At 40.0% G+C, this 26,753-nt stretch overlaps 1 protein-coding gene across 1 annotated transcript in view; it reads right to left on the minus strand.

Annotated features, from left to right (window-relative positions):
- Nucleotides 1-901: 901 nt before the first annotated feature.
- Nucleotides 902-26,753, minus strand: part of CHST3 (carbohydrate sulfotransferase 3) — a 69,464-nt gene continuing 43,612 nt past the window's right edge. The window contains exons 2-3 of the mRNA XM_060768857.2: nucleotides 7,922-8,201; nucleotides 902-4,626 (exon numbers count right to left, since the gene is read on the minus strand). Coding sequence (XP_060624840.2) covers nucleotides 3,375-4,626; nucleotides 7,922-8,058 — 1,389 coding nt within the window. The 5' untranslated portion in view covers nucleotides 8,059-8,201 and the 3' untranslated portion in view covers nucleotides 902-3,374. The remainder of the gene's footprint in view (nucleotides 4,627-7,921; nucleotides 8,202-26,753) is intronic.

Genomic DNA, 26,753 nt, shown 5'->3' on the forward strand with positions numbered 1-26,753 from the left:
TCTAGTTTAGAATGAGAGACTTTTCTAGAGAATACTGGCACATACATACGAGGGGTATTTTTTAAGTAAGGTCCGTTTTGTTGTAGACACTAGTAGTTCGCGCGCATACCGCAACGAGCACGTGCGTCGTGTACCGGCATGCCTCGGGAACAACTGTGCTCAGTTTCCACTCTGTAGCTAACCTGTATGGTTCTGTTCTGTGCTTTAAAAATGTTTAAGACTATCAACTCACCAGCCGCATGTGAGGTTCGCTCAGTGATACGGGTTTTGTCAGCAAGGAACCTGCCTGCTGCAGAAATTCATCGACAGATTTGTGAAGTGTACGGTGATACTGTTATGAGTGAAAGCAAAGTGCGTAAGTGGGTACAACAATTCAAAGATGGCCGTGACAACGTCCATGATGAGGACCGCTCCGGTCACCCTTCTTTGATTACAGTGAACTCTTGGTTATCGGAGCAGGTGGCAAGTTTTTATGAAGAGGGTATTTTAAAATTGGTTCAGAGGTATGATAAGTGTTTGAACAAACTTGGCAACTATGTCGAAAAATAGAGTGAAGTATGTACTTTCTGAAAATAAATTTACTTTTTTGAAATAAATATTCGTTGTGTACTTATGTTCCAACGGACCTTACTTAAAAAATACCCCTCGTATATGCGAGAGAGCAGATGCCATTCCTGCTACAGCTGTGCAGTCCTGTTTTCAGATCATGATTGCTCACTACCTTTCGGGAAACATGAGACACAGCATGCCATTCTCTATTGTTTTGAGTGGCTTAAAATAAATACAGTCTCTATTCATCACTTCTGCCCTATTCCCCAAACCAAATAAACAATGGCTTGATAGCCCCTAAATATAACAGCTTCTGTCTGAATGACAGAAACAAAAAGAGGGGAAGCATCTCTTTCACATATTTTATGATTTTATGTATGCACATCAGTCAATTGTATTTGATGTTGTCTTTTCCTGCACCAAAATAAATTGTCCCTTTTCGGGTACAGTAGTCCCTTTTCGGGTCCAGCGTTCTGTATTATCCAACACAGTCTGCTTCCCCCACAGATCCACAGCTGTCTCAGTGCATTGCAATGTTTTGGTGCTAAATTCATTATTATTATTATTATTATTATTATTATTATTATTAAAAACTTTATTTATATCCCACCACCATCTCCTCAAGGGGACTCGGAGCGGCTTACATGAGACCAAGCCCAACAACACATCAATAAATACAGTAATTACTACATAACGTTACCATGTATTGAACTGCTTTTTCTGTTGATTTGTTGTAAAACATAATGTTTTGGTGCTTAATTTGTAAGAATCATAATGTAATTTGATGTTTAATAGGCTTTTCCTTAATTCCTCCTTATTATCCAACATTTTCGCTTATCCAACGTTCTGCCAGCCCGTTTATGTTGGATAAGCAAGACTCTACTGTATTAAATTAATATTGCAAGACAGTAATAACACTATTAGTTACTATTGTAGATTGATCAAATCTGTACATATTTGAAGAGAACAGTGAAATGGGATGTGAATATATTAAAAATCACAAAACTTGCTGTTCTTTTTGCTGTTTCAAATGAATGCAGCTTTCCCTCTGGTATATGTTCATCTTGGATGTATTTCCAAGTTTCTGTCTACATTGCAGACAGTATAAAGGTATTTCAGTAAGTGCTTCAGATTAATAGCCATGCCTAGATTGTGTCAAAGATTCATTAGGTGTTTGTTTCTGGTTTGCAGGTCTATGGAAGAAAAAGATTGGACAAGAAAAGTGTGAGGAGAATCCCTAGGCTGTGATGGGAGACTGTGCTTCTTGCTATTGCAGAAATTATTTGCACAGTCTATTGTTGAACCCGTTACATTTGGGTTTCTATCTCTTGTAGCCTTCCACTTCTTTCTCTCTGTACTTCCAACTATTTGGGTTATACAAAATAATTCTTCTCTGAAACTGTAGAAAAGAATTATTGTCAGTTTCCAACCAGCACATTAAAAGATACAAAAACAATTATTAGAAGAGTGAGGGGTCAAGAAATACAATGAAAGCCACAGCCTTTTATCACCAAGACTAGAAAAAAGCTATTGTCTCTTAACTGTCTCCAGACAGTGATACAGAAACAATTATCTGAGAGACAAGTGAGAAAACTAGACAGACTTTTTAAAAAAAGATGAGTGGACTGGTGCCACTGAAGAGGACTGATCTCCCAGAGATACAGAAGGAATACATCGCACTTTTAACCCTACGTACCTCCTGCCATTCAGCACTTTTAACCCTTGTACCCCAGTGCGCCGGCCGAACCAATTTTTAATAATGTCCTGATGTACTGCCATTGTTGTTATTTTGCTTATTGTTTGATTTGTGTAGTATTGCGGTGTTATGTTATTTTGCTTATTGTTTGATTTGCCTTGTTGTTGTGATGTTATATTCTCTATTGTATTGTGTTTGAGGCTTCGGCCTGTGTAAGCCGCATCGAGTCCTCCGGGAGATGCTAGCGGGGTACAAATAAAGTTAATAATAATAATAATACAATTCCATCCTACTTTGAACGTTTTTTTCCCATAGTCTGTTTTTTAAAAATCTCTCATAGTTTAGGTGCAAAACAAGACAAAGAAATCACATGAAATTGTATTGTAACCCAAAGTACCCTTATTATTGGGGTAGAGGCATCTTTGTGGTAGAGGCACCTACTCCAAGCCCTTCCTTCTCAGTTATCTGTGTGAACCAGTCACATCTCCTCAAGCTTAAACAAGGCATCAGTTTATCAGACTCTAAGTAGAACATGTATAAAACAGTCTCTTTCCAAGCGGCATAGACATCTCTTCTACAGTTCTGTGAAATAATGTTCTTTACTCTTTTCTTTCCTGCTTCACCATACTTTTCAAACATCTGCTTGACAAGTCCTTTAAGGCTGCCTCAGGCAATATCAGTGCAACACTCTGCTTTTTCATGGAAATTCTCCTTTCTCTTTTTTAAAAGTGTACATGTATTTTCAAAAATAGAATATTGTCTTGCTCCCCCTTTGGATGTGTTGTGAGGAATAGTCAATGCTTCCACTGAGGAGGACATGGATATGAGGTAAAGAGATTGGATCTCTGTATTCTGTGTCCATTCATATTGATAAGACTTTGACCATTTGACAACCAAATGAAAAAGCCTCAAATAAGTCAGGAACATAACAGCTGCTCCCAGGAAAAGCAGAAAGCACTGTGCTTGAAGAAAGAACAGTAGACAGAAGCTCAAAGAAAGCTAGCCACAGATGGCTTCCTCTTCAAGTCTTTCTTCTATGCATTCCTTTTCCCAATGGTGTCTTCATTCTGTCTTTTTCAGCTCCACAGAACACTACAATATGGGTGAAATCTAGCCACAAGAGCCACTTTTACGTGACCCAGAAGGTCCTTCTCTCCTCCTCTAGCAAGCTGATGGACCGATTTGTAAGGACCTCGGGACTGCTGGCCAGCTTGTAGCCAAACAGTTTCATGGCTGGACTGCAGACATTTTGCACCACTTGGGCCAGCTTGAAAGGGATGCTGAACCGCCATTTTTCAAATTGTTCAGAAGAGTTTTTCTGGGTGGAGTAGATGCCGTTGCTATCCTGAGGTGCCTGAGTATTCTTCCGTATCCACTCCTCTACCTGGGGGGTAATGGCGATGCCTGTGAACTTGTACATCTCCTTAGCCTTTTGGAGGGGAGACCTGGCAATGTCCTCATAGCGGACCAGCATGTAGCGACCCCGTAACCAGGCTGGTTGCCTCAAACCGAGTTCAGCTGAGAGCCGGATGCTCTCGCAGTTCCCCCGCAGCCTCTGCACCTCCTCCTCATTAAGGGACGCTGCACCCTCTGTCGCCCATTTCTTCCAGGTTTCATACTTACCCGAGAAGGCTACCATGCGAGAAGCCAGCACTGCCCGAGGATCCCGTACCAGCTGGATTATCTTCATGTCCAGCCGAGGGTCTTCAACTAGAGGCCGCAAGAACTCCAGCTGCCGGATCCGCACTGCCTTAAGGGCCATGTGCTCCTTGCGCAGGCAGGCCTCTGTGGCCAAAGTCACATTTAGAGGGCCACAGCGACGATTCTTGCAGTGATACTTCTCAAAGACCTTCTTGACAAAAGGCGTGCAGACAGGCTCCTCGCACAGCGAGCGGCTCGAACCACGCCGAAACATAAACTGTGTCAGGTGATCCTCTGGGAAGGGGATAATGAAGTTCTCCAAGATGTAGAGGTCACAAAGGAAGAGCTGCTTCAAAACATCTCGGTAGACAAGGGCAGACCCCACAGCATTGGCACCACCAGGCTCAAAGGATACGGTTCTTTCGATGTGCCACAGTGGCTCAAAGAGGTAGAAAATATTACCCTGCTGGTTGAAGAATTCCCCTACAAAGGAGGAACCGGTGCGAGTTGTGGCCATCAAGAGCACATGTTTCCTTGTCCCTTTAGCTGCTGCTAGTGGTGGTTCTCTAGTTCCTCCAAGCTGCAACGTGACGTTCTGAAGTCGACTCCTGAGCTGTGAGAAAGCCGAATCCAGCTCACTGAGGGACAGGAGGGAACCGTTTTCTGACAGTTCCAAACCAGGATCTGTACTATTGGCTTCAATCAGGGATTGTGGAGACTGTTTCAGCTTGTCTGACACCCTGTGGATACAGAGAGCAAAATCACCAAGACTAATAAAAGAAAGAGAAAGCACACACAGTTTCAAAATTACTTGAGATTTCAGAAGGCAAGTGTAAATTGCCTTTGAGAAAGAAGCATCTCAGTGTTTCTCATCCTTAAGATACTGCTCTTCTTTTCAATTTGCACCTTCAGGGATGCTTCCCCATATGAGATATCTGCTGGAAATCTGTCACAGAATTCCTCCTGTACTTTGCCAAGGAACTCAAGAGCATATTCTAGGGACAACACAGTGGTTAAGCATGTCGGGCCACACTGAATCAATCAGACTTACATATATGTTGACTTACCAAGCTTAAACAGTGTAATTGAACATAGGAATACAGAATAATGGATGATGAGACTGGATTCTGATTTTACTGTTGAGGTGCTAATGATTATTATACTGATGTTTAATGATTTATGTTACAATTGTTTTTAATTGCCCTATACTTGTCTTGTGATGTTTTGTATCAATGTTATTCACTGCTTTGAGTCGCCTGAGGGCTGAGAAAAGCAGTATATAAATAAAGTAAATAAATAAATAAATAAATAAGCTTCCATTTTTCAAGGGATCTACTGTTGTTGAGACAAGCAGAGGAAATTTAGCCCAAGGAAAGAACTAAAAAGGCATTCCAGAAACACAGCTGGGAAGCAAGGGTATTTTTTACTACAACTCCCAGTATTCTCCAGCCAGCATGCCCAACTCTATGAGCTATAATGAAATAAACAGTAATGTTTCCAATCACTGTCCAGAACACTCATAGGGATCTCATGTATTGGCAAATAATAATAATAATAATAATAATAATAATAATACTTCATTTATATCCCGCTCCATCTCCCCCAGGGGGACTCGGAGCAGCTTACATGAGGCCATGCCCATCAACACAATAGACACAATATATACAAAACATAAAATGCAAAAACCAATATAACCCGTACCTATTATTGTTGTTGCCTGCTATTACATTGTTATTTCCTGCTATAGCACTGCACTTAATTCCCAGGCCTCCTAGAATTTTTGAGCTTGCACTAATCTATGTCCAGACTTTTAAATTGCCTTGAACAGGGAGGATTCCTTTTAATATTTATGTGTTTTTGCAACAATTTTTATGCTTATATTGTTTTGTTAATCTTATGATTATGTTGTTTACTTTGTATGTTTTGATTATGTTACTTGGAAACCACTCTGAGTCCCCTCGGGGAGACAGAGTGGTATATAAATAAAGTTTTATTTTATTATTATTATACACTGAAGTAGAATTGTAGTTTCTCCAGTAATTCTGATTTTTAAAAAATAAATTAACCTATGATAAGTTAATAAATAACACCATTTGAAAAACACACCCTCAAAGCCAGAATACGAGGAAATATTGGTAATAGCTGGATAGGTGCCATCCATATGCAGATGACACCTAAATCTACTACTCGTTTCCACCCAAGTCAAGGAAGTCATCCTGACCCTAAACTAGTGCCTGTCATCGGTAATAGACAGGATGAGGGCAAACAAATTGAAACTTACTCCAGACAAGAGAGTTTTGCTCCTTGTCGGTCGGAAGGCAAATCAAGGAATAGGGATCCAGCCAGTGCTGGATGGGGTTACATTCCCCCTGAAGACACAGGCCCACAGTTTGGGGGTCCATCTGGACTGGAGGTCCAGGTTTCTGTGGTGGCCAAGAGGGCATTTACACAATTAAAACTGGTGTGCCAACTGTGCCTCTTTCCTGAGAGTCAGATGATGATAATAAAGATGATGATAATAGATAATAGATAAAAGATGATGATAATAAAGATGATGATAATACTGTGAGTCGCCCTCGGGCTTGAGATACAGCGGTATACAAGAATAGTAAATAAATAAATAAATAATACAATACTTATTTCAGTATACATTATTCCAAAAGTAAATATTCCTTAATTGACATTTTATACATTCCTTAGATACGTATCACCCATCACCCATAGCAAAAGTTTGTTAATTGTTAGGATGTATCAAATAAAATGTTTAATCCAATAATAATAATAATAATAATAATAATACAAAATCCAGCATATAGATATCGTTTGCTGTTACATACTGTGCTTTTGTGTCAATAATAATAATAATAATAATAATAATAATAATAATAATTTTATTTCTTACCCGCCTTTCCTCATGACTTGAGGCAGGTTACAGAATAATTAAAACACATAAACATTGTGAAAATAGGACAAATACACATACTAAAATGTATTTCTATAAAAGCTACATATAAGATCTGGCACAGTAGTACATGCCTTAATTACAAGTACTGGATTACTGTAATGTGCTCTATGTGGGGCTGCCTTTGAAGAGTGTTTGGTGATCACATCTCCCTGCACAAAACTGCCCAGGCCCTGCGATCACCAGAACAGGCCCTTCTCTCAATCCCACTACAATTTCAAGTTTGGTTGGTGGGGATGTGAGACGGGACCTTCTTGGTGGCTGTCCCTCATGGAACTCCTTGCCTAATGAAGCCAGAGTGTTTTATGTAGTTTAACAGGTTTTTAAATGGTTTTATTGATTTTAACTATGTGGTTGGAGCCCCTGGTGGTGCAGAGGGTTAAACCCCTGTGTCGGCAGGACTGAAGACCGACAGGTCACAGGTTCGAATCTGGGAAGAGGCAGATGAGCTTCCTCTATCAGCTCCAGCTCCTCATGTGGGGACATGAGAGAAGCCTCCCACAAGGATGATAAAAACATCAAATCATCCGGGCGTCCCCTTGGCAACGTCCTTGCAGACAGCCAATTCTCAAGTCAGTTTCTCAAGTCGCTTCTGACATGACCAAAAAAACTACGTAGTTTAATAAATCATATGTTTAGTTCTGTTTTAATGTTCGTACACATCGGTTTTTAATTCACATATTGTATGGATTGTAATGCAAGCCTCTGAGTCTTCTTTGAGAGACAAAAAGTGGGATATAAATATTACTACTACTACTACTACTACTAATAATAATAATAATAATAATGTTTAAGACTGCCATTTATAGGCAATTATAACTCTGCAGAAGGCCACTACTGTGAATTCAAATTGTATATGTGTTTAAAAGTGTGATCTATTTGCATTCCCTGAGTAAAAAGGCAGCTTAATACTGACTGGGAGGTGAAGATATTTACCTTGTTCCAAAAGGCTGGAGAGATGGTGGTAGCAAGTTGGGACCTGAAAGCTTAGTAAGACAGAGTGCTTAGCCTGAAGGCTCTGCTAGGCACACAGAGAAAGCCTTCCTTCCGCTATATCTCTCCTTTTCCCCTACCTTGATATGATGTTGTTCTCCTTCTCAATTATGACAAGTGCTACCACAAACACCAGGAGGATGGCATACTTGCTCCTCATCCTCAGACAATGCAGCAGCTCCCAGAAGTCTTGCGGTAATATGTGTCCTTTATCCATGGAGAGGGACCAGAGTGTCCAGTTTGCTGGAGAAAAGCTTTATTTCCAGGCAGAGAGAATAAAATAGTCTTCCTCTAATTCTCCTGCTGTTCTTCTACCTGGAAAGCATTGCCTTGGGCTTTTGTGAGTGGAGCACCATCACCCTGGAGAGAAAGAGAGAGGAAGAGAAATGGTATGTCAATATGCATTCTTGATGTGCAGTGGGATTAGGTATATATACTGAACCACATCCAAGAGTTATACAATTTCTAACAATGTGGTTAAATAAGTTTGTCTTACAAGGTCTAGAAATGTGAAGTCATCTCTCCAAAACAGTGGGGGAGCCTCATCCCTTGGACAATTTTTAGAAATTAATTTGAAACATAAATGATGGGGAGCATATTTTATAAAGAAACCTCAGATGAAACATTTTCTCTTTTGGAATGAGTAAAACGCTTTTTGCAATAATGTTTTACTCATGCAAAAAGGGCAGAAACTGCATAATATGAAGATATGTATGTGAGACAGTCTACGCCCTTCATCAGTGGTCCCCAAACTTTGGACTTCTAGTTTGTTTTGGAATTCAGCTCCAATAATAATAATAATAATAATAATAATAATAATAATAATAATACTTAATTTATATTCCGGCCTTTCTCCCCAAGGGGACTCAGGGTGGATCACAGTACACATACACGGCAAACAATCAATGCCATTTTGGATAGACAGAACAGAATGGAGGTAAGTTGTATCAACATCGAGCTTTTTGGCACCTTGGAGGTTGTGCTTGAATCCAGCCACAGGGGTGTGCTGTTGCTACATCCTCTATGACAATGAGCCATCAGGACTTCCTCCTTCCTTTTGGTCACCAGACATTTTCTGATCTTTTTCTTTATGGTATCATAAAATACCTCCCCCACTTGTTTTAGCGGTACCTAATTTCTCTACTTACAGCTCAAGCTGTTTTTGAACTACTTAGGTAAACAGTAAGGTGGGCTGACCCTTGGGAACTCACGCTGATCCGGGGCTTCAAACTGGCAACCTTTTGGTCAGTGGATCTTACAATTGCTGGTGATTTACCAGCTGTGCTAAAGCCTGGCTAAACCACAGCCAGCATGGCTAGCATCCAGGAATTCTGGGAACTGAGGTTCCTTTAAAAACTGGGGAATATACAGCACTCAAATGTAAAAGGTCTTTCTACACGTAATGAGGACTGCCATCTTTGTGAAAGGCATATCCAGTGCAGTCTTCACTGTATGCAATTATATCTTTGAAGAGTTCAGTATTTTCTATGTTGAGTAAAACTAAATATGCTGTTAGTCCTTAAACCTAAATAGGCCTAATTCTTTATGTTTGTGACTGTATGATATCTTTCTGTCCACAAAAATACACTATTTTGCTGAACAGATTTGTGCTTTGTTTTATCTCTCACCTTCCAGCAACATATCATGTAAAAAAAAACAACAACTCAAATGCAGGTGATTATGTAACATTTTAAACTTTCATAAATATGTCAAACAGTGCATTTTTCTATGTCAGCGATGTTATGAATGAAACACGTTACATCATGTAAAACCAAATTAAACTTGTTCTGAAAAGAAGTATGGCATAGACTTCAATTTTTTTTCCAAAATATCTTCTTTTTAAAAAACGACAAAACCAAAAAAATGCTTCTGTAAAAAATCCCCCCCTACCCTCCACATTCACATTTTAAATTTCAAATTTGCTGCAAAATGTAAAGATCTAAAGCAGTGGTGGGGAAAATATTTCACTGTGAAAACCAGAGAAAGCACGGAATGCTGTCAATCGGCAGACAAAAATGGTAAAGGGCTATCCACACAGCTAGCGTACAACCCATCAACAGAAATACAATGAGATGTCTGAGACCTTTATGAGCCAAATTGAACAAACTGGTCTTTAGCGTATGCCCCTTGAGATCACACCAGTCTTCACCTCTACATATCTTGGACCAAAAATCTACCGTATATTCTGGCGTATAAGAGTACTTTTTAACCCAACAAAATCTTCTCAAAAGTCAGGGGTCGTCTTATACGAGGGAGCCATCTTATACGCGGGAGTAGTCTTATACATGGGAGTCGACTTATACGACGGAGTAGCCTTATGCATGGGAGTCGTCTTATATGCGGGAGTAGTCTTATATGGTGGGAGTCGTCTTATAGAGCGGGTGCTGAAACTTCCAATATGGATTGGAGAATCTGTGGTTGCCTCATATGGTGGGGGAGCTCAAAAATGGCAGGGGCCACCTCCTTGCCGCATGCAGCGACTGTATGAAAGCATTAAAGGCGACGCTGAACAAGTACGGTAGAAGAAAATCCATTCATCAGGATTCGTGGACTTAATGCGGTCCTGATTATGAGGTGAGGGGGCACCTCACCGGGAAGGTGTAAGTGAAGGACAGAGCAAGCTGAAAAAAGAGATAGAGTGGCTCTGGGCCCAGAAAAACACAACTCTTTTACCTGTCTGGCCCGCCCTTATATCCTATTACATACCTCCTCCTCTGCCTCTCAGATCTTGCTCCTGAAGAATTCGGTGAAGCGGTGCAGGTGCGCATGTGCGAGATCTGAGAGGCAGAGAAGGAGGTACAGTAATAGGAAAATTACCATATTGAAATCAAATCTAATGCTTTAAAAAAATTATTTGGTGTGTATTGGAAGAGGGGTAGTCTTATATGGTGAGTATATCCCAAACTCTATATTTTAACTGGAAATGTTGGGGATCGTCTTATGCGCCCAGTTGTCTTATATGCCAGAAAATATGGGTATTTAGTTTTGCCCAATAAACTCAATAGTCTGACATAGGAACAATTATAGTTCAAAACAGTTGCAGAGAACCTTGCTTCAGATGTACTCTATATTCACCCTCTACTTTCTCAACAGATCCAAAATAATGAATGTTTGGTGCTACAGAGCAGCTGGCATTATTCACTGATCTTAATATACTTGGCTGTTGGCCACTTTTCTCTGCACTGTAAGACACAGATGCATGGGGCAATGCACAAAGAAATTGTGGGTCAGATTCTCAGGAGCAGCAGGAAAACTTTTCTTCTTGGCGTTGAAGGCTGCTCCTGGCTCTGGATGCCAGAAAACAGCTGAAACAACAACAGCAGTAAAGGGGGAAATTATTCTTGTTATTCAACACTGATTGATTGATTGATTGATTGGTGATTTATGGTGTGTTTGTTGCCTTCTCCTTTTGAAGGCACCACAGTGATAAACTCAGCATGAAAGCACAAAAACACGGGATGATAATACAATGCAATACAAAATCCAGTAAAACCAAAAGCAAGTATCATATAACAAAAAATGGCAACAATAAAAAAGCCTTCAATACCAACAGCAAGCTGATTTATAAACTTAATTTTCATACAGAACCATTCATATACCACAGCAAAGCCTTAACAAAAACCCTAACAATGTTTAGACTTGCTGGTGGAATGCACTCAGCCTAGTGGGGTGCCTTCTCATTGTCTGGGACCTTTGAGATAAAGCAGCACGTTAACCCCATGTCCCAGGAGAAGGAAAGAAAACATACGTAAACATCCTCACTTGTGAAGATATCACTACGAATGGGGGGTAGCCATAGAATCATTGAGCTGAAAGGATGCAGATTGTAACGATGTTAATTTGTTAATTTTGCATTAGCCATAGAGTTGAAACACTGCCTCAGTACAGGATGCCAAACTAAAGCATCCTCTTTCTGAAAATATCCAGAGGAGGAGTCCCTGCCACCTCTCTAGGCAATTGGTCTCATTTTTGTACCACTTTTACTGTCAAGAATTTCCTTCTAACGTTCAATCAAAACATATTCTATAACTTAACACAATTAGACCTGGTTCTACATTCTGGGCCAGCACAAAACAGGCCTGCCCCTTTCTTTCTGTGACAGCCCTTGAGATATTTAAACACAGCAGTTATGTCGCCCTTAGTCTTCTCTTCCCCAAGCTGGACATGCTCAACTCTTTCAATCTATCTATATAAATAAAAATGTAATGTTCATTTGTGATACCATCAGAACTCAAAAACCACTGGGGGAATTGACACCAAATTTGGACACTAGACACTATCTCAAGCAAGCTATGTCCTCCATTTGCAAAACCCCAAAAAACCACTTCCCCTCCCCCCCCCCTCAGAAAGTAAACCTCAGGGAGGGAGGGGGGAGGGAAGGAGTGCACGTGCACAGCAGGCTCCCATGAGAGGAGGCTCTCCGTTCACTGCCTCTCTGCCACTACCCTTTCCATGCTGCCTAGGCTGCTCTGCCTCTCCAAAATTCATCTATCCAGACCCGACTAATCTACTTCTTACTAGGAAATTCTTACTATAGGCCCCAGCAACGCGTGTCAGGGCACAGCTAGTAGCATATAATTTGTTTTCCATACCTCTTAGACACTGTTGCCCATCTCCGACCTGGCTGCAATTTGTCTATATCCTTAAAATATGGTGCGCAGAATGAACCACAGCACACCAGATGAACCATGACCATCACAGAATATAGTGGGATTATTACTTCCCTTCACTTGGAAACTATGCTGCTATTAATGTGGGCTAAAACACTGCATCAGATGTCTGGCTCCTAGAATACTTCTCAAAACACCAACCCAAGTTAGAATTGGAAGCCCAGGTTGCCTTTCTAAGTGGAAGCCCTGAAATCCAGTAGCTACACAGAGCATCCAGTGGAACTAAACTTTGTCTTGAAGAGAGTTATATTCCCCAACCTATCTTTTGCTGAAACATTTACATGGAGGGGATTAGAACAAACAAGAAGACTATTGTACATCTGTCTCCCAGGTAATATTCTGCCAGTAGAAGTCACTCACAGATATGGTATTTTAAGCCAGTTAAAAGCATAACTTAAAGAGGATCTGTTCATCTCTATGTATATCAATGGGTGAAGTTACTTTACTTGTGGTTCCCTTTTGCAGCTCTAAGGAGATTTGGGGGGCTAAAGACTAGGACCCCAGCATAGTCCTCCTAGGATGTATCTACACTGCAGAATTAATGCAGTTTGAAATCACTTTTCATTGCCATGGCTCAGTACTACGCAATCCCGGGAGTTTGATGAGGCACCAGCATTCTTTGGCAGAGAAAGCTGAAGACCTTGTAAACTACTGACCCCGGATTCCATATCATTGAATCATACCAGTGAAAGTGGTGTCAGATTGAATTAATTCCAGTGCAGATTCACCCAAGGAATTTGGAATCACCCGAGATGAACCTATACCATAAATATGTATGCTGTCTGATAACACTGAGAATATAATTATTCAGTGTATGGAATCCTGGAATTTGTAGTTTGGCGAGGCACCAGCCCTCTCCAGCAGAGAAGGCTAAATAGCTTGGAGAACTAAAACTCTCAGGATTCCATAGCATTGTGCCAGGGCAATTAAAGTGGTTTCAAGCTGCATTCATTCTACAGCATAGATTCTCCTAAGGAACCTGAGGGAAGATAAACAATAGAGTCCCCTTGAGAGAAGGGTTACCTATTATCTGGTTTTCTTTTCAATATTGGAAGATTTGATGTCCCAACACTCTGGTTTTTAAAGAAGCAGCTCTAAGCAGGCAGCAACTGTAATACACATCTTTTCTGGCCAAATTTCAATGAGTGTACTTTTTGCAGCTGCGCATTACATTTGCCAGCAAATATGTTTTTTGGTTTCAGGGTTTTGAAAATTGAGGTGTGCATACATTCGATGGCATACTAGATTCAAGTAAATAGTAATACTTCTATGGTGTTTGTTTTTTTTTAAGTGGGCTGCCTTCACCACTGAGGAAACATCTGGGACTCTCTACATATGGAGACACACCAAGGGATGGAAGGCTATTCTGTTTTGCTCTGTGATCAAGGCCCCAAATAATGAGGACAGTAATAAAAAGAAGCAGGAGGCTCCTTCTCTTTGCAGTTTCCATCCTGCCCAGGAGAAACAGCTGCTGAGCACATCCATCAATCTCTGCCCCCACATTTCTCGATTCCCAAAATAAAACTTTTCAAAAGACCCCTTGCTGCTGCTTCCCCTCTGGCAGCCACCCTTCTGCTTTTCAGACTTTTGAACAGCTGCATTCTGCAAATGCAACTTCTCCCTCTCACCAGCTTTTTTATTTGCAGAAACTCAAGGGGTTTGCTCTGATCTGCAAATGAGAGAAACGGGGAACAAAAGCACATCCTGAAAAAGGAATCCCACTAAAGGCAGGTTGAAATCAAACACCACCTTTTTGAAAGAAGGGAATTCTTCTTGATCACACTTCAACAAAACCACACCAGATTTAGTCCTCTTTCTTCCATCCCAAGTAAAATCCTTGATATCATTATTTATTTAGGACATTTATATCCCGTCCTATCTCGACCTCTGCAGAGGGACTCAAGGCGGCTAACAACAAAAAACATAAATATACATATTAAGTAAAAACAGTATAAAAACATTAAAACAATTGCCAATCTAAGTCGTCCTAAAAGCAATCCATCCAAGTCTGCAAAGGCCAGATCCCACAACTTTTTTTCAGAACGTCAGGAGAGATGGAGGAGATCTGATTTTGCTTGGGAGGGAATTCCATAGCCGAGAGGCCACCAAGGAGAAGGCCCTGTCTCTTGTCCCCACCAACTGTGATTGCGATGGTGGGGGGACAGAGAGCAGGGCCTCCCCGGACGATCTTAAGGTCCTAGGTGGTTCATAGCAGGAGATACATTGGGACAGGTAAACTGGGCCAGAACCGTTAAGGGCTTTATAGGCCAAAGCCAGCACTTTGAATTGCGCTCGGAAGCTAATAGGCAGCCATTGCACTACTTTGTGCTCAATTGAAATGCAAACTCTAGGACAAAAGAAATGAAAGTCTTTATAGTCACAGCAATGAACCTTTTCTAGGGTGGTGGGATGGTGAAATCACCCTGGGATTTAGTTTGGACTTTAGATGAACTATCCAATGTGAACTGCCCGCAGTAACACAGATGGTTAAATTGCTGAGCTGCTGACCTTACTGACCAAAATGTTGTCAGTTCGAATCTGGGGAGTTGGGTGAGCTCCCATGGTTAGCCCCAGCTTCTGCCAACCTAGCAGTTTGAAAACACGCAAATGTGAGTAGATCAACTGGTACGCTTCAGCAGGAAGGTAACGGTGCTCTATGCAGTCATGCCGGCCACATGACCTTGGAGGAATCTATGGACAATGCCAGCTCTTCGGCTTAGAAATGGAGATGAGCACCACCCTCCAGAGTCGGACATGACTAGACTTAATGTCAAGGGGAAACCTTTACCTATCCAAGGTGCTGATCATAGTCTAAAGAGAAGTTTTAGCCCTTTGGACACATTCTTTAAAGTTCAGGCTGAAATCTGAAACAGGTTTACCATTCCTGGTTAGTGCTTGGATTGGAAAACCACCTCTGAGTATATCTTACCTAAGAAAACCCTGTGAAGTTCAAGGAGTAGCTATAAATCAACAAGCAACTTGGAGGTGCATGTGAACATGTACAGAAACACACAATTAAGTAGTAGTATTACAGGTATTACAGTAGACTTTTGATATCTGCTGGGGTTTAGTTCCAAGACCCCCCCCCCCCCAATATAATACAAAATCTGTGGATGCTCAAGTCCCATACAAGTAGTAAAATGTTGGCTGTGATGTCGCACCCAAACTGTATATACAATGCCACAGTAATGTGTCTTTTCCTATATAAAATGCTGAATGATTCAAATTGAGTGCAAATCAGAGGCCAAGGGTCTGTGAAATGGCAAGAGGCTTCAGCACAGTGTGCCTACTTATGGATGTTGAGCTTGACATGTGACAAAATCAAGATTTACTTTTAGGATTTTTTTTTCAATATCCTGAATATTTTCAAGCTGTGATTGGTTAAATCTGCGGGTGAAGAACTCATGGATACAGAGAGATTCCTGCATTTCACTAACAATTACCCTCTTTTTCTCCTTCAAACATTTGGATTTTGATACAAAATCATATGGTTATTAGAGAAAGTCTTGTGTTTCTAATCAGCAACTGAGACCATAAATAGATTCTTTCTTTCCTTCCTTCTTTAATTTCAAACAATATTTATATGTCAAACCCAAGAAAGCAGTATGTGTAGGATGAGAATGTGGAGGGCATGTTGAAGCCAGATGTGCTAAAAGTATGAATACCATATGCTTCACAGATTCAAAGATCCATGGAAAATGTTCTGGAGATGACACTGCTAGAGTTATAAAGTGATTGCTTCTGCAATAATATACAAAGTCATATCAATCTGAAAAACAGTTGGATCAGAAAGGAAATAAGGTAGTTTCTAGAACACAGCTGTGACGAAAACTTTCCTCAATTACTTATCTCTTCAGCTACAAGAAGAGAGCAGAGCCATGTAATACCAAACCAATACAAGTGCAAAGCAACTAAAAGTTTCTGAATTTATTTACCAGGAGTTGTATGTGAATTTCCCCTTTTGTCCATGATGACCAACAAAAGATGGTCGTCTCCTTGCTGTGATTTAGATCAGATTGTGTAAAACATATTTTGGGAGAATTACAACTTGCAGAACAGCCCAGCAACCATCTAATTTTTACAAGCTCTGCTTTATTCATTGTCTCTAATGTGCAATTCCCTCTCAAGGTCAAAACAATGTGTTTCACAAAGCATAGTCCTTGAAAATACTATTAAGAGCAGTCACTTCTGTTTCATAACAAAAAGCAGCTGTGTAATGTACTGACTAAATCATTTTTCTTGCAAGCATCCTTCTGTCTCCTAAAGGTGTCAGATCCTGCCTGATTTTGGAAGCTATACAGAGTCAGAGGAAGGCAAAGCCACCTCTATTACTTGCCTTAAAAACTATGAATTTCACAGAGTTTATGTAAGTCAATAGGGGATATACATGCACAGAGATGCCAAGGTGAATTCCCATGCTGCAATCACAGTCTCAGCTGGGTGCTCCCTTGCAAACTGCAGAGAGAGAGAGAGCACAAGCTGCTTTACCCCATTAAGAAATAGAAGGCCCAAATCACATTTTAAAATGGGTTGCTTAACATACAGCTTGGCCATCATCAGATGTCCAAATTCCGAGAAAAGAGACCAGCACTGGAAACATTTTGTCCCCTCACTGGATTGAAACTAGTGCTGGAAGTGCCACTTTGGACCTAAAATGGGGAAAGCAACTCTTCTCTGTGGAATTCACAAGATAACACTGCAGAGATCACAACTACATTCTGAGATAAGCAAATACCCATGCACCAGGCAGATAATGAAAAAATGCAAACATCTTCTAAAATTAATCTCTGCTTCTTATTAGTCCAGCATGCCACAGTTTAATTCTGAGTTGATGAGAAGCCAAACCAAAACACAATTCCATTTGCAAGATGAATCACAGAATCTAAAGTTATGGGGCTAAAACAACAATTTAGTCCAGAAATCATAGCTAGTTAGGAATTGTGGGAGTTGAAGTCCAAAATACCTGGAGGGCCAAAGTTTTCCCATACCTGATCTAGTCCAACTTTATGCCACAAACAACTATGTATAGCACTTTTGAAATATGGCTGTTGAAGAGCCTTCAATTAAGGAAAGTTCATTACCCAAGAAGCAATCTATCTCACTGTGCTATTGTGTGGTTTTTGAGCTGTATGGCTGTGTTCTAAAAGCATTTTCTCAATCTTCAGAGGATCTGAATCGATTTTGAGGGAGACATAGTTTTAAATGGGATTTTCATTGATGCTTCCAATGATTTTAAGTCCCATATGTCCTGTTTACAAGAGGTCTTTGTTTGCAAAAATGCTGATGTTTGGAGAAAGAGCTTCCACAGGGTGACTACTCTCAAGGTTGAATTCATCAGAGTAGTACTGGTTAGATAGTACTCCCTAACTTACTAATTGCTTGAAGTTTGTGCTTGAAACAGGAAAGGAGATAAGACCGACCCATAAACACTTTCCAATTAAGTGCTCAAGGTCAGAGACATGAACCGTGTCATTGTTAGCTACCACCTGTTTGCCTTCCTGCTTGTTACGGTCATAGAGAGCCAATGAAAATCTGTATTAGCCAGCTAAGACCAATGAGATAATTGATCTTTGTACACCAATGAGAATATGCTCTTGACTTTTGTAAAAGTGATAAAAAGCCCCTATTTTAAGGTGCAACAGACCTTTTGTGCTGTGGGCATCCTACTGTCACCTATTGCTTGGCCCGCATAAATAGCTTCTGCAGTTGGAATTCAACTTGTGGTGTACTTTTCTTTACACCACCTTCTTGAGTCCAAGGGGACTCCTGACATCGTGTAAAGTGTTGGAGTGCCAGTGAGCCATTTCTCCTACAGTTTCACTTCCAAAAATGCTTACACTAAAAAAGTGCTTCCTAAAGTTTAAGGGGAATCTCTTTTCTTGTACAGGCTGAGTATCCCTTATCCGAAATGCTTGGAACCAGAAATTTTTTAGGATTTTAGAATACTTGTATTTGCACACATGTCCATGATGAGATATCTTGGGAAAAGGACTCAAATTTAAACATGAAATTCATTTATGCCTCAGACCATCATACACATAACCTTAAGGTAACTGTATATACACTGTTCTCAATAATTTTGTGCATGAAATGAAGTTTGTGTACATTAAACCATCAAAAAACAAAGGTGTCATTATTGTCAGCCACCCATGAGGACATTTTTAGCTTTTCAAGTTTTTTGGATATTGGAATTCCAGATTAGCGATGCTCAACCTGTAATTTGAATCCACCGATTCATGTTCTAGATTCTGGAAAGTTTGCTCTTCTTCTACATGAAATCCCTTCAGATATTTATAAAGATGGCTATCATGTCACCTCTCAGTCTTCTCTTATCCAAAATAAACATAGGCAACTTCCCAAATCATTCTTCAGAAGGAATGGTTTCCAAACATTTCATTTTAGAAACAACAGTATTTAGATCTCATACGGGCCTTTAGGCTGCAAACATGTATATTTTACCTGATGGGAGGGAGGATGCTTACTTAACTCAATGGGATTTCACTCCAAATGAAACATGCACAGAATCAGGCTATACTTTTCACTAAACTATTTTTTGGAAAGAAGAAGAACTTGGCAACAGTCAAAACTCATTCTTAGTTTTTTCTTGTGAAATATGTCTGAGTTTTATTCTCCACACCAGCCTGAATCACTGGCTCTAATATGCAAGTCTCATAAAGAGGGAGTGATTTACCAAGTAACAGACCCTGAAGGGTTATGTTTCCCATCTAAAGCTCAGAGCTGTGATCTCTGTTGCTTTAACTCCCATCTGTCTGCTTCCAGCCCTAGAAAAATATGGAGCAAATTTTCTAAGTAGACGCACATGCACACACACCATTTTGTGCTATATCTAAATCTCTTTAAGTTCCACAAAACATATATCCAGAGACAACAATGAAAGTATTGTTATTTTTTTAGTTCCAAGTTAGAACTAGTGACTTGATTTGTTTTATGGCCAAGAAAGCTCAGCAAGGTTAAGAGAAAATTATTTGTTTTATTTGAAGGGTTATATCCTGCATTTCACCTCCCACTACCACCATCCCCTGAAAAAAAAGGGGGGGGGGGGCAAGATCAGAGTCAGCCAACAGAATCAAATGTAAAGTCAACAAAAATCAGTACAGAGTTCACAAAAACATATTGAAACCACAGAAACTCATAAGAAATCATGTTAGCAATGGCAGCAGGCACATAAAGTAAATGGGCAGTAAATTTACCAGAATTAACAATACCGGAAACTAAAAAGAAGAAATAGCACATTTGTGGTAGCTGTTTAAGCTTGTCCTTGAATTCCTAGTGTTGTTGTTCATTCATTCAGTCATCTCCGACTCTTCGTGACTTCATGGACCAGTCCACGCCAGAGCTCCCTGTCGGTCGTCACCACCCCCAGTTCCTTCAAGGTCAATCCAGTCACTTTAAGAATGCCATCCATACATCTTGCCCTTGGTTGACACCTCTTCCTTTTTCCTTCCATTTTCCCCAGCATCATTGTCTTCTCTAAGCTTTCCTTTCTTCTCATGATGTGGCCAAAGTACTTCATCTTGGCCTCTACTATTCTTCCTCCAATGAGCAGTCAGGCTTTATTTCTTGAAGTAGGGACTGGTTGGATCTTCTGACTGTCCAAGGTACTCTCAGCACTTTCCTCCAGCACCATAGTTCAAAAGCATCGATTTCCTTCACTCAGCCTTCCCTATGGTCCAGCTCTCACATCCATAGGTGACTATGGGGAATATCATTGCTTTAACGATGCGGATCTTTGTTGCCAGTGTGATGTCTCTACTCTTTACTATTTTATCAAGATTGGTCTTTGCTCTCCTCCCAAGAAGTAAGCGTCTCCTGATTTCTTGGCTGCAGTCTGCGTCCTGAATTCCTAGTACCAACATTTTTATCCAGGGATGCACTATAGAAAGCAGAGTATGCAATGTTAGACATCTTGTTGACACATCCAGGGATGAGAGACCATACTCTCCTTGTTCTTTCCATGGAGAGCAGATCAGCCATATCATCATCAATGGAACTGGCTCACCTCCCCATCCTTAGTCAATGGTGAATAGGTGGAAAGCCCATTATGATGAGGGAGACTTGGAGGAATTGTCTCCCTCCCTCATCTTGTAGAAAGTAGTGAGAAGATGAAGCAGAAATGAAGATAAAGCTGGTCACATCTCCAGGAAGAAGCAAAAAGAATCAACTGAGCCTTCTGGAGCAGCCACTTCTAGAGCTTGAAAAATGCCAGGGGAAGAAGTTTGAGGCTACAGAACTGCTTCCTGCAGTTGTCTAAAACAGGTGCATAAGCCATGCTTACATACATGTATGTTACTAACAGGATCCTGGCCTTCATATGCTAAGAGAAACAGTAGCAAAGAAAACACACACTAGATTGGCTAAAGATGTGTGTTAAAATGAGTAAATTATTCACAACTAAATGAACTTGGAAATTATCTGAAATTAAAATTATGTGTTTGAGTGCCTCACAGTCAGTTTAACATGGAGCTCAGAATGAAGTAAAAATAAAGTTATATTTTCTTTCCATTCACAGTCTTGTCAAAATATTTCTAACACAGGATAAATTCCAAGCTGGGGTTAATTACAGGTGATAACAAAAAAAAAATAATTCTGTGCTAATTACCCCTCAAAACCTTTACTTGGTTTCTATACTGTGGATTAGTTGAAGTATACTTATGACTAAACACTGAGCAATCCAGATTGTTTGAAATGTCTTTGCATTTCTGTTCATGTGCTTTCCTCTATAGAGTATATTGCTCTGAGCCAGAGTTTTATAGTAAAGCAGAGTCATTAACCTCTGTCTCACCACAGGCCTCCTTTTAAAAGTCATATTTCTGTTTATGAGCTTTTCTAAGGACTGTTAAAAGTCTGCAGTGACTCACAAAGTGATATGGTCTGCAGTTTTCATCTAAGATTTTGCTTGAGGATGCTCTTCAAAATGGCTTTTATCTCAGCAGGATGGAAAAAATATGGGAAAGCAACCAAGAGGAATCTTCCCTTGGGTTGTGTGTCATTGAGTGTCTAGCTTAATGCACGGAAAAGTAAGTTACTCTTTAAAAGATCCAAATTGATTTGGGGGTTATGCGAGGGTCAATATCTGGGGGTCATTTTGAACACTGAAAAGCTCCATGGCAGAAGAAGCATGATCAAAACTGAACAATCGACAACTTGCTGCCCTGTAGTCTTATACACTTCATTGGGTTGTCCCAGGTACTATATCATAGGTATCCATTCCAAAAGAAATATTAACAAAAGAGCAAAACAATACAAAAATTACACCCAACCAACAACCTGCTCTGTTTTATCCACTTATTTCTAATCCTCCCTCTGAACTTCAAGCATAAAATCAGAATGTTAGATGAACCAAAATATGAAAAAAGGAGACAAATAAAAAGAGATGTTAAAGAAACCCTGTTATTTAATCCTCCATCCCTCCCTCTCTCTCTCTCCTTCAGGGTTTACATTTCAAAGTTGTTACCAAAGGCTTGAATGATGCATACTCCTAGTACACTGCTATCTGTGTTATTTAGAACTAAGCAGGATGCTATTTCTAAATAGGAAATATTGTAGCAGGATTGAAATAGTTTAGCTTGTAGATATAGGGGCTGTTCGGTCAGCACACATGAATACCTTCACCTGAAACTTCAAACAGACAAATGGACTACTCAAGCTACTTCTTTTTTTTCTCAAATATTTTTATTTATAGTTATTATGCGGTTAAGAAGAAGAAGGGGAAAAAAATGATACGTTTTTGTACATTGAATGTGGGAGAACATTATTGGTGTTGGTAGAGAAGTAGGGAGGGAAGAGAGAAGGGGAGGGGGAGAAAAAAGAGAAGAAAGGGGAGGGCAGGAGCCCTCCAGAAAAACAGGAAAAATATTCAATAATAATAATAATATTAAAAATAGTAGAAAAGAGAGCCAATAGACTGTTAAGAAAGCTTTAAAGCACCTGTTTGTTTTCATCAAAAAAGAACATTATTGAATCTTTATGCAATCTAAAGACTCTGTTTTAAGAAAATCCAAAGGCCTTTAATCTGATGCAGCCCCGGCGCATCACAGAATTTATGTCCTGTCTACAGTCTTATGCACAGGTCCAGCGTGCAACAGCACACCCATCCTCCCTCTGACCCTACTATTGCTAGCTACGGTGATCCAGGCTACGGTCATCTCAAGACTGAACTACTGTAATGCCCTCTACATTGGCCTTCCTCTGTCGGTGATCTGGAAGCTCAAGTTGGTACAAAATGCAGTTGCTCGGCTTCTAGCGGGAACTCCGATGAGATGCCACATAACACCAATCTTACTGCAGCTGCATTGGTTAGCAATTGAGCACCGGATCACTTTCAAAGTGATGGTACTCACCTTTAAGGCCTTGCATGGTCTGGGGCCGATGTATCTGAGGGACCGCCTCACCCCCTACCAACCCCAGAGATCTCTCCGTTCTGAGGACCAAGATCTATTGGAAGTCCCCAGTGTCAAGACCTTGCGTCTAACAGCAACTAGACGCAGAGCCTTCACAGCATTGGCACCATCACTCTGGAATACTATGCCACCTGAAGTCCGTGCCTTGCTGGACTTACCAGCTTTCCGCAGGGCATGTAAGACATGCCTGTTTCGACAGGCTTTTAATGTTTGATATTGTTGTTTTTAAATTGTTTTAAACTGCTTTTAAATTTTGTTAGATTTTAGCTATTCTTGTAAGCCGCTCCGAGCCCCAGGGGAGTGGCGGCATATAAGTTTAAATAATAAATAAATAAATAAATCCTCCCCAACCTATAATAACTGTTCAATGGTCTGGGTATTTTATACAGCAAGCAGCTTGCAAAAGTGAGTAGGAAAGAGAGGCTACAGATGGCTCATTATCTGCCCCACTAGATGATTTAAAGATACATGCAACCATACTCTGGTTCTGAATCTGACAACTTTAATACCACAGCTGACCCTGGTGGAGGGGTTCTGTAGATTCATACATTGCTTCAAAATACTGACACAGCTGTTTGACAGGTAAACAGAGAACAACAACAAAAAAAAAGATCGACATTCATCAGGGGAAGCAAAACCTTTCTCAAATCACTCCAGGACTTGTAAAAACTCTTCAGCCTCTTTGGTTTCAAATAGCAACAGCTGCCATGCCCTGTGGCTACTGCCATTCTTCAGGGATACACAGATTCAACATTTTGAACTGTACAGACTTTCAACACCCATAAAGTGGGGATTTATTGCTTTTACGAGGCTGGATCTCCTCTGTTATCCGCTTCTATTGACGCTAATAAGAATGAATTTAACTGGAAACTCAAATATTAAATGACATAGAGATGAAATACCATTTATACAAACATGATCAAAGCTAAATATAGGAAGTTCTCTGCTCCCAAAATTTTCTCTGGCAGGGGATGGAGAAAGAGTCATTTGCACATTCTCGCATGTGATACGGCATTCACAAACTATGCAGAATGATATGTGTGGCTAAGATATAATTAAATGAGGGATTTGCAGAAAACCAGACAACACACGATTGGAAAACGCATCCATTTCCCAGAGTAAGATTCCCTTCACTAATGCTAAGATATAATACATGTAAATGTCTTTGAGAGTACATTTTTAAAAAAGTTTTCATTTACTTCTGAATATCAGGATTGTATGTAGCAGAGAAGGAAGCACTCATGAACTGATTGAGTGACAATATGGACATGCAATAATAATTTCTTTAAAAATGCACAGAAACAAGAAACGCAAAATACAGCAAGAAGACAAGAAGAGAAGGAGCAGGAAAAGAAAGACTCATGGCAGAGGGAGGGAATTGTGAGACTAAAAACACATGAAGTAATAGGGAAGGTACAGAGAAGAAGGAAAAGAGAAAACAGAACATGCATAATGGAAAAAATAAAAGAAGATTGAGTGTTAGAACCCGAGATGGAGGGAGAGGAGAGAGACGAAAGGAATAGAAACTAGAACTTCAAAACAGAGCCTTAAGAAAATGTAAAGACAACAGAAAATCATTGCAACTGTGGAAGAAATTGTTTTTCTGCTATGTTCCTTTAAAAAGATTTCTGAAAATTGTTCTCAAATAGTGTTTGTGGATGACAAATGCAGTGGCCTTTGTAATGTTGATGGAGACTTATTGACTTCTACATACATCAAAGTCGCTGTTTGCTGCATCCTTCCAGTGTGTGCTTTCTGTTTCTTTTTAATTTCGCTCATTCCTTCTTTGTTGTGTAGCTGGTGAATAACAATAATAACAATAATAATAATAATAGTAATAATAATAATAATAATAATAATAATAATAATATCTTTATTTATACCCCACCACCATCTCCCCAATAGGGACTCGGAGTGGCTTACATGGGGCCGAGCCCGGACAACATATTACAGCAAAATAAAACCAGAGCATAAACAACAAACAACATCATCAAAATTACATAAGGGGCGGGGGAACAGTCATAAAATAGCATTCCAATAAGCATAATCAGAGAAATGTGTGTTTTTAGTTTTTTTTTTAAAAAAATGCTGCTCGCTCTTTTCTTCCAAACTCAAATCAGTGAAAAGTGGGGTAGAGGAAGAAGTAAATCATAGATGGGATTTTTCAGCTAGTCAGGTTTTTATTGCAGGAATGTGCCATAAATTTAAACTGCAAGATAGAATAAATCTCATTAAAATAAGCGTCCCCTTTCAATGTAAACCTGTTTGTTTTAAGATGTTTTAATGTAACCATAATATCATGCTTTTTTCCCATTACCTATTTTGTAGTGAACACACAACAGGTGATACAGCCAATCACATGTACAGATGAATAACCTGGCTATGTGACAAATGAATGTATATGTTGTGTGCGCGTTCATATTAGCAATTCACAAATAAGCACTGTTTGGGGGTGCATCCAAACTGGGGAATCAGTGCAGTTTGACAGCACTGCCATGGCTCAATGCTATGGAAACCTAGAATTTGTAGTTTACTGGGGCATCAGCATTATTTCCCAGTAAAGGCCAAATACCTTCTGAAACTACAGCTCCCATGAGTCCATAGCACTGAGTATGGCAATTGAAGTGACGTTGCACTGACATTAATACTACAGTGCAGATGCACCCAAGATTCATCAGTGAAAAGAAAAAAAAGAGTATTTTGAATTGAGTATTGAAGGAGCTGGGGGTGGTGACGACTGACCGGGAGCTTTGGCGTGGACTGGTCCATGAAGTCACGAAGTGTCAGAAACGACTGAACGAATGAACAACAACAAATTATGTAGTGTGAGTGAATGTTTATATGTGAGTGACTGCTTTGACTTTGACCAGTTTTAGCTTAATTTTTTAAGGGGACAGTGGAGACAATACGAACGGAAAGTGATGTTTTCTGTGCACAAAAAAATGACATTATTATTATTATTATTATTATTATTATTATTTACTATATTTCTATACTACCATTCTCAGCCTGGGGGCAATTCATGGCGGTTTGCAGAACGGCATAATTTGATGCCCATAACAATATAAAAATAGCTAAAAAAATTAAACATAGATAAAAATTCACTACATAATAACATCAATAAAAACATCATAAAGCAATAAATCCTCTGCATTTCATTACCAAATCATTATCCTGTCGCGTTGTTCAGCCATTCCGAGATCAGAATTTATCTGCTACACTACATTTGGGAAAGCCTGCTCAAATAGCCATGTTTTGACTGAATTTTCGGTGCAGAATAAATCAAAACTACTAAGATTCTCACCAATTTAGGATTCTATACACTTGAGAAGTCAATTTTTCAACCATGTTTTGAATAACCTGTAATCCCTAGTGCATGGCTGTCTCTATACAAATGCATGTGCAGTATGATCCATTATCCACTGGTTCCTAAATTTAACTTCGAAACAGGAAATTGTGGATATTGAAATTTTAAAAATTGCCAAAATTTGTCTTGGGGGATCTAGAAAATTCCTGGAGAGGAAATCTTTCGTTGGATGTGGATAGGAAGTACTTGCAGGAGAATGTCCTTGCAGAGGCAGACTCCATACTGATCTATATTTTGTGTATATTTTCTAATGTCTGAGTTTGACCTATAAAACCCTATACGGCTCCGGCCCAGTGTACCTGTCCGAACGTATCTCCTTCTATGTCCCACCTTGGAGTTTAAGATCTTCTGGAGAGGCCCTGCTCTTGGCCCCACCTTTATCACAAGTGACACTGGTAGGGACGAGAGACAGGGCCTTCTCAGTGGTGGCCCCTCACCTGTGGAATTCACTCCC

This window comes from Anolis sagrei, chromosome 3 (assembly GCF_037176765.1).
Source record: "Anolis sagrei isolate rAnoSag1 chromosome 3, rAnoSag1.mat, whole genome shotgun sequence".
In the NCBI taxonomy this organism is placed as follows: Eukaryota; Metazoa; Chordata; class Lepidosauria; order Squamata; family Dactyloidae; genus Anolis; species Anolis sagrei.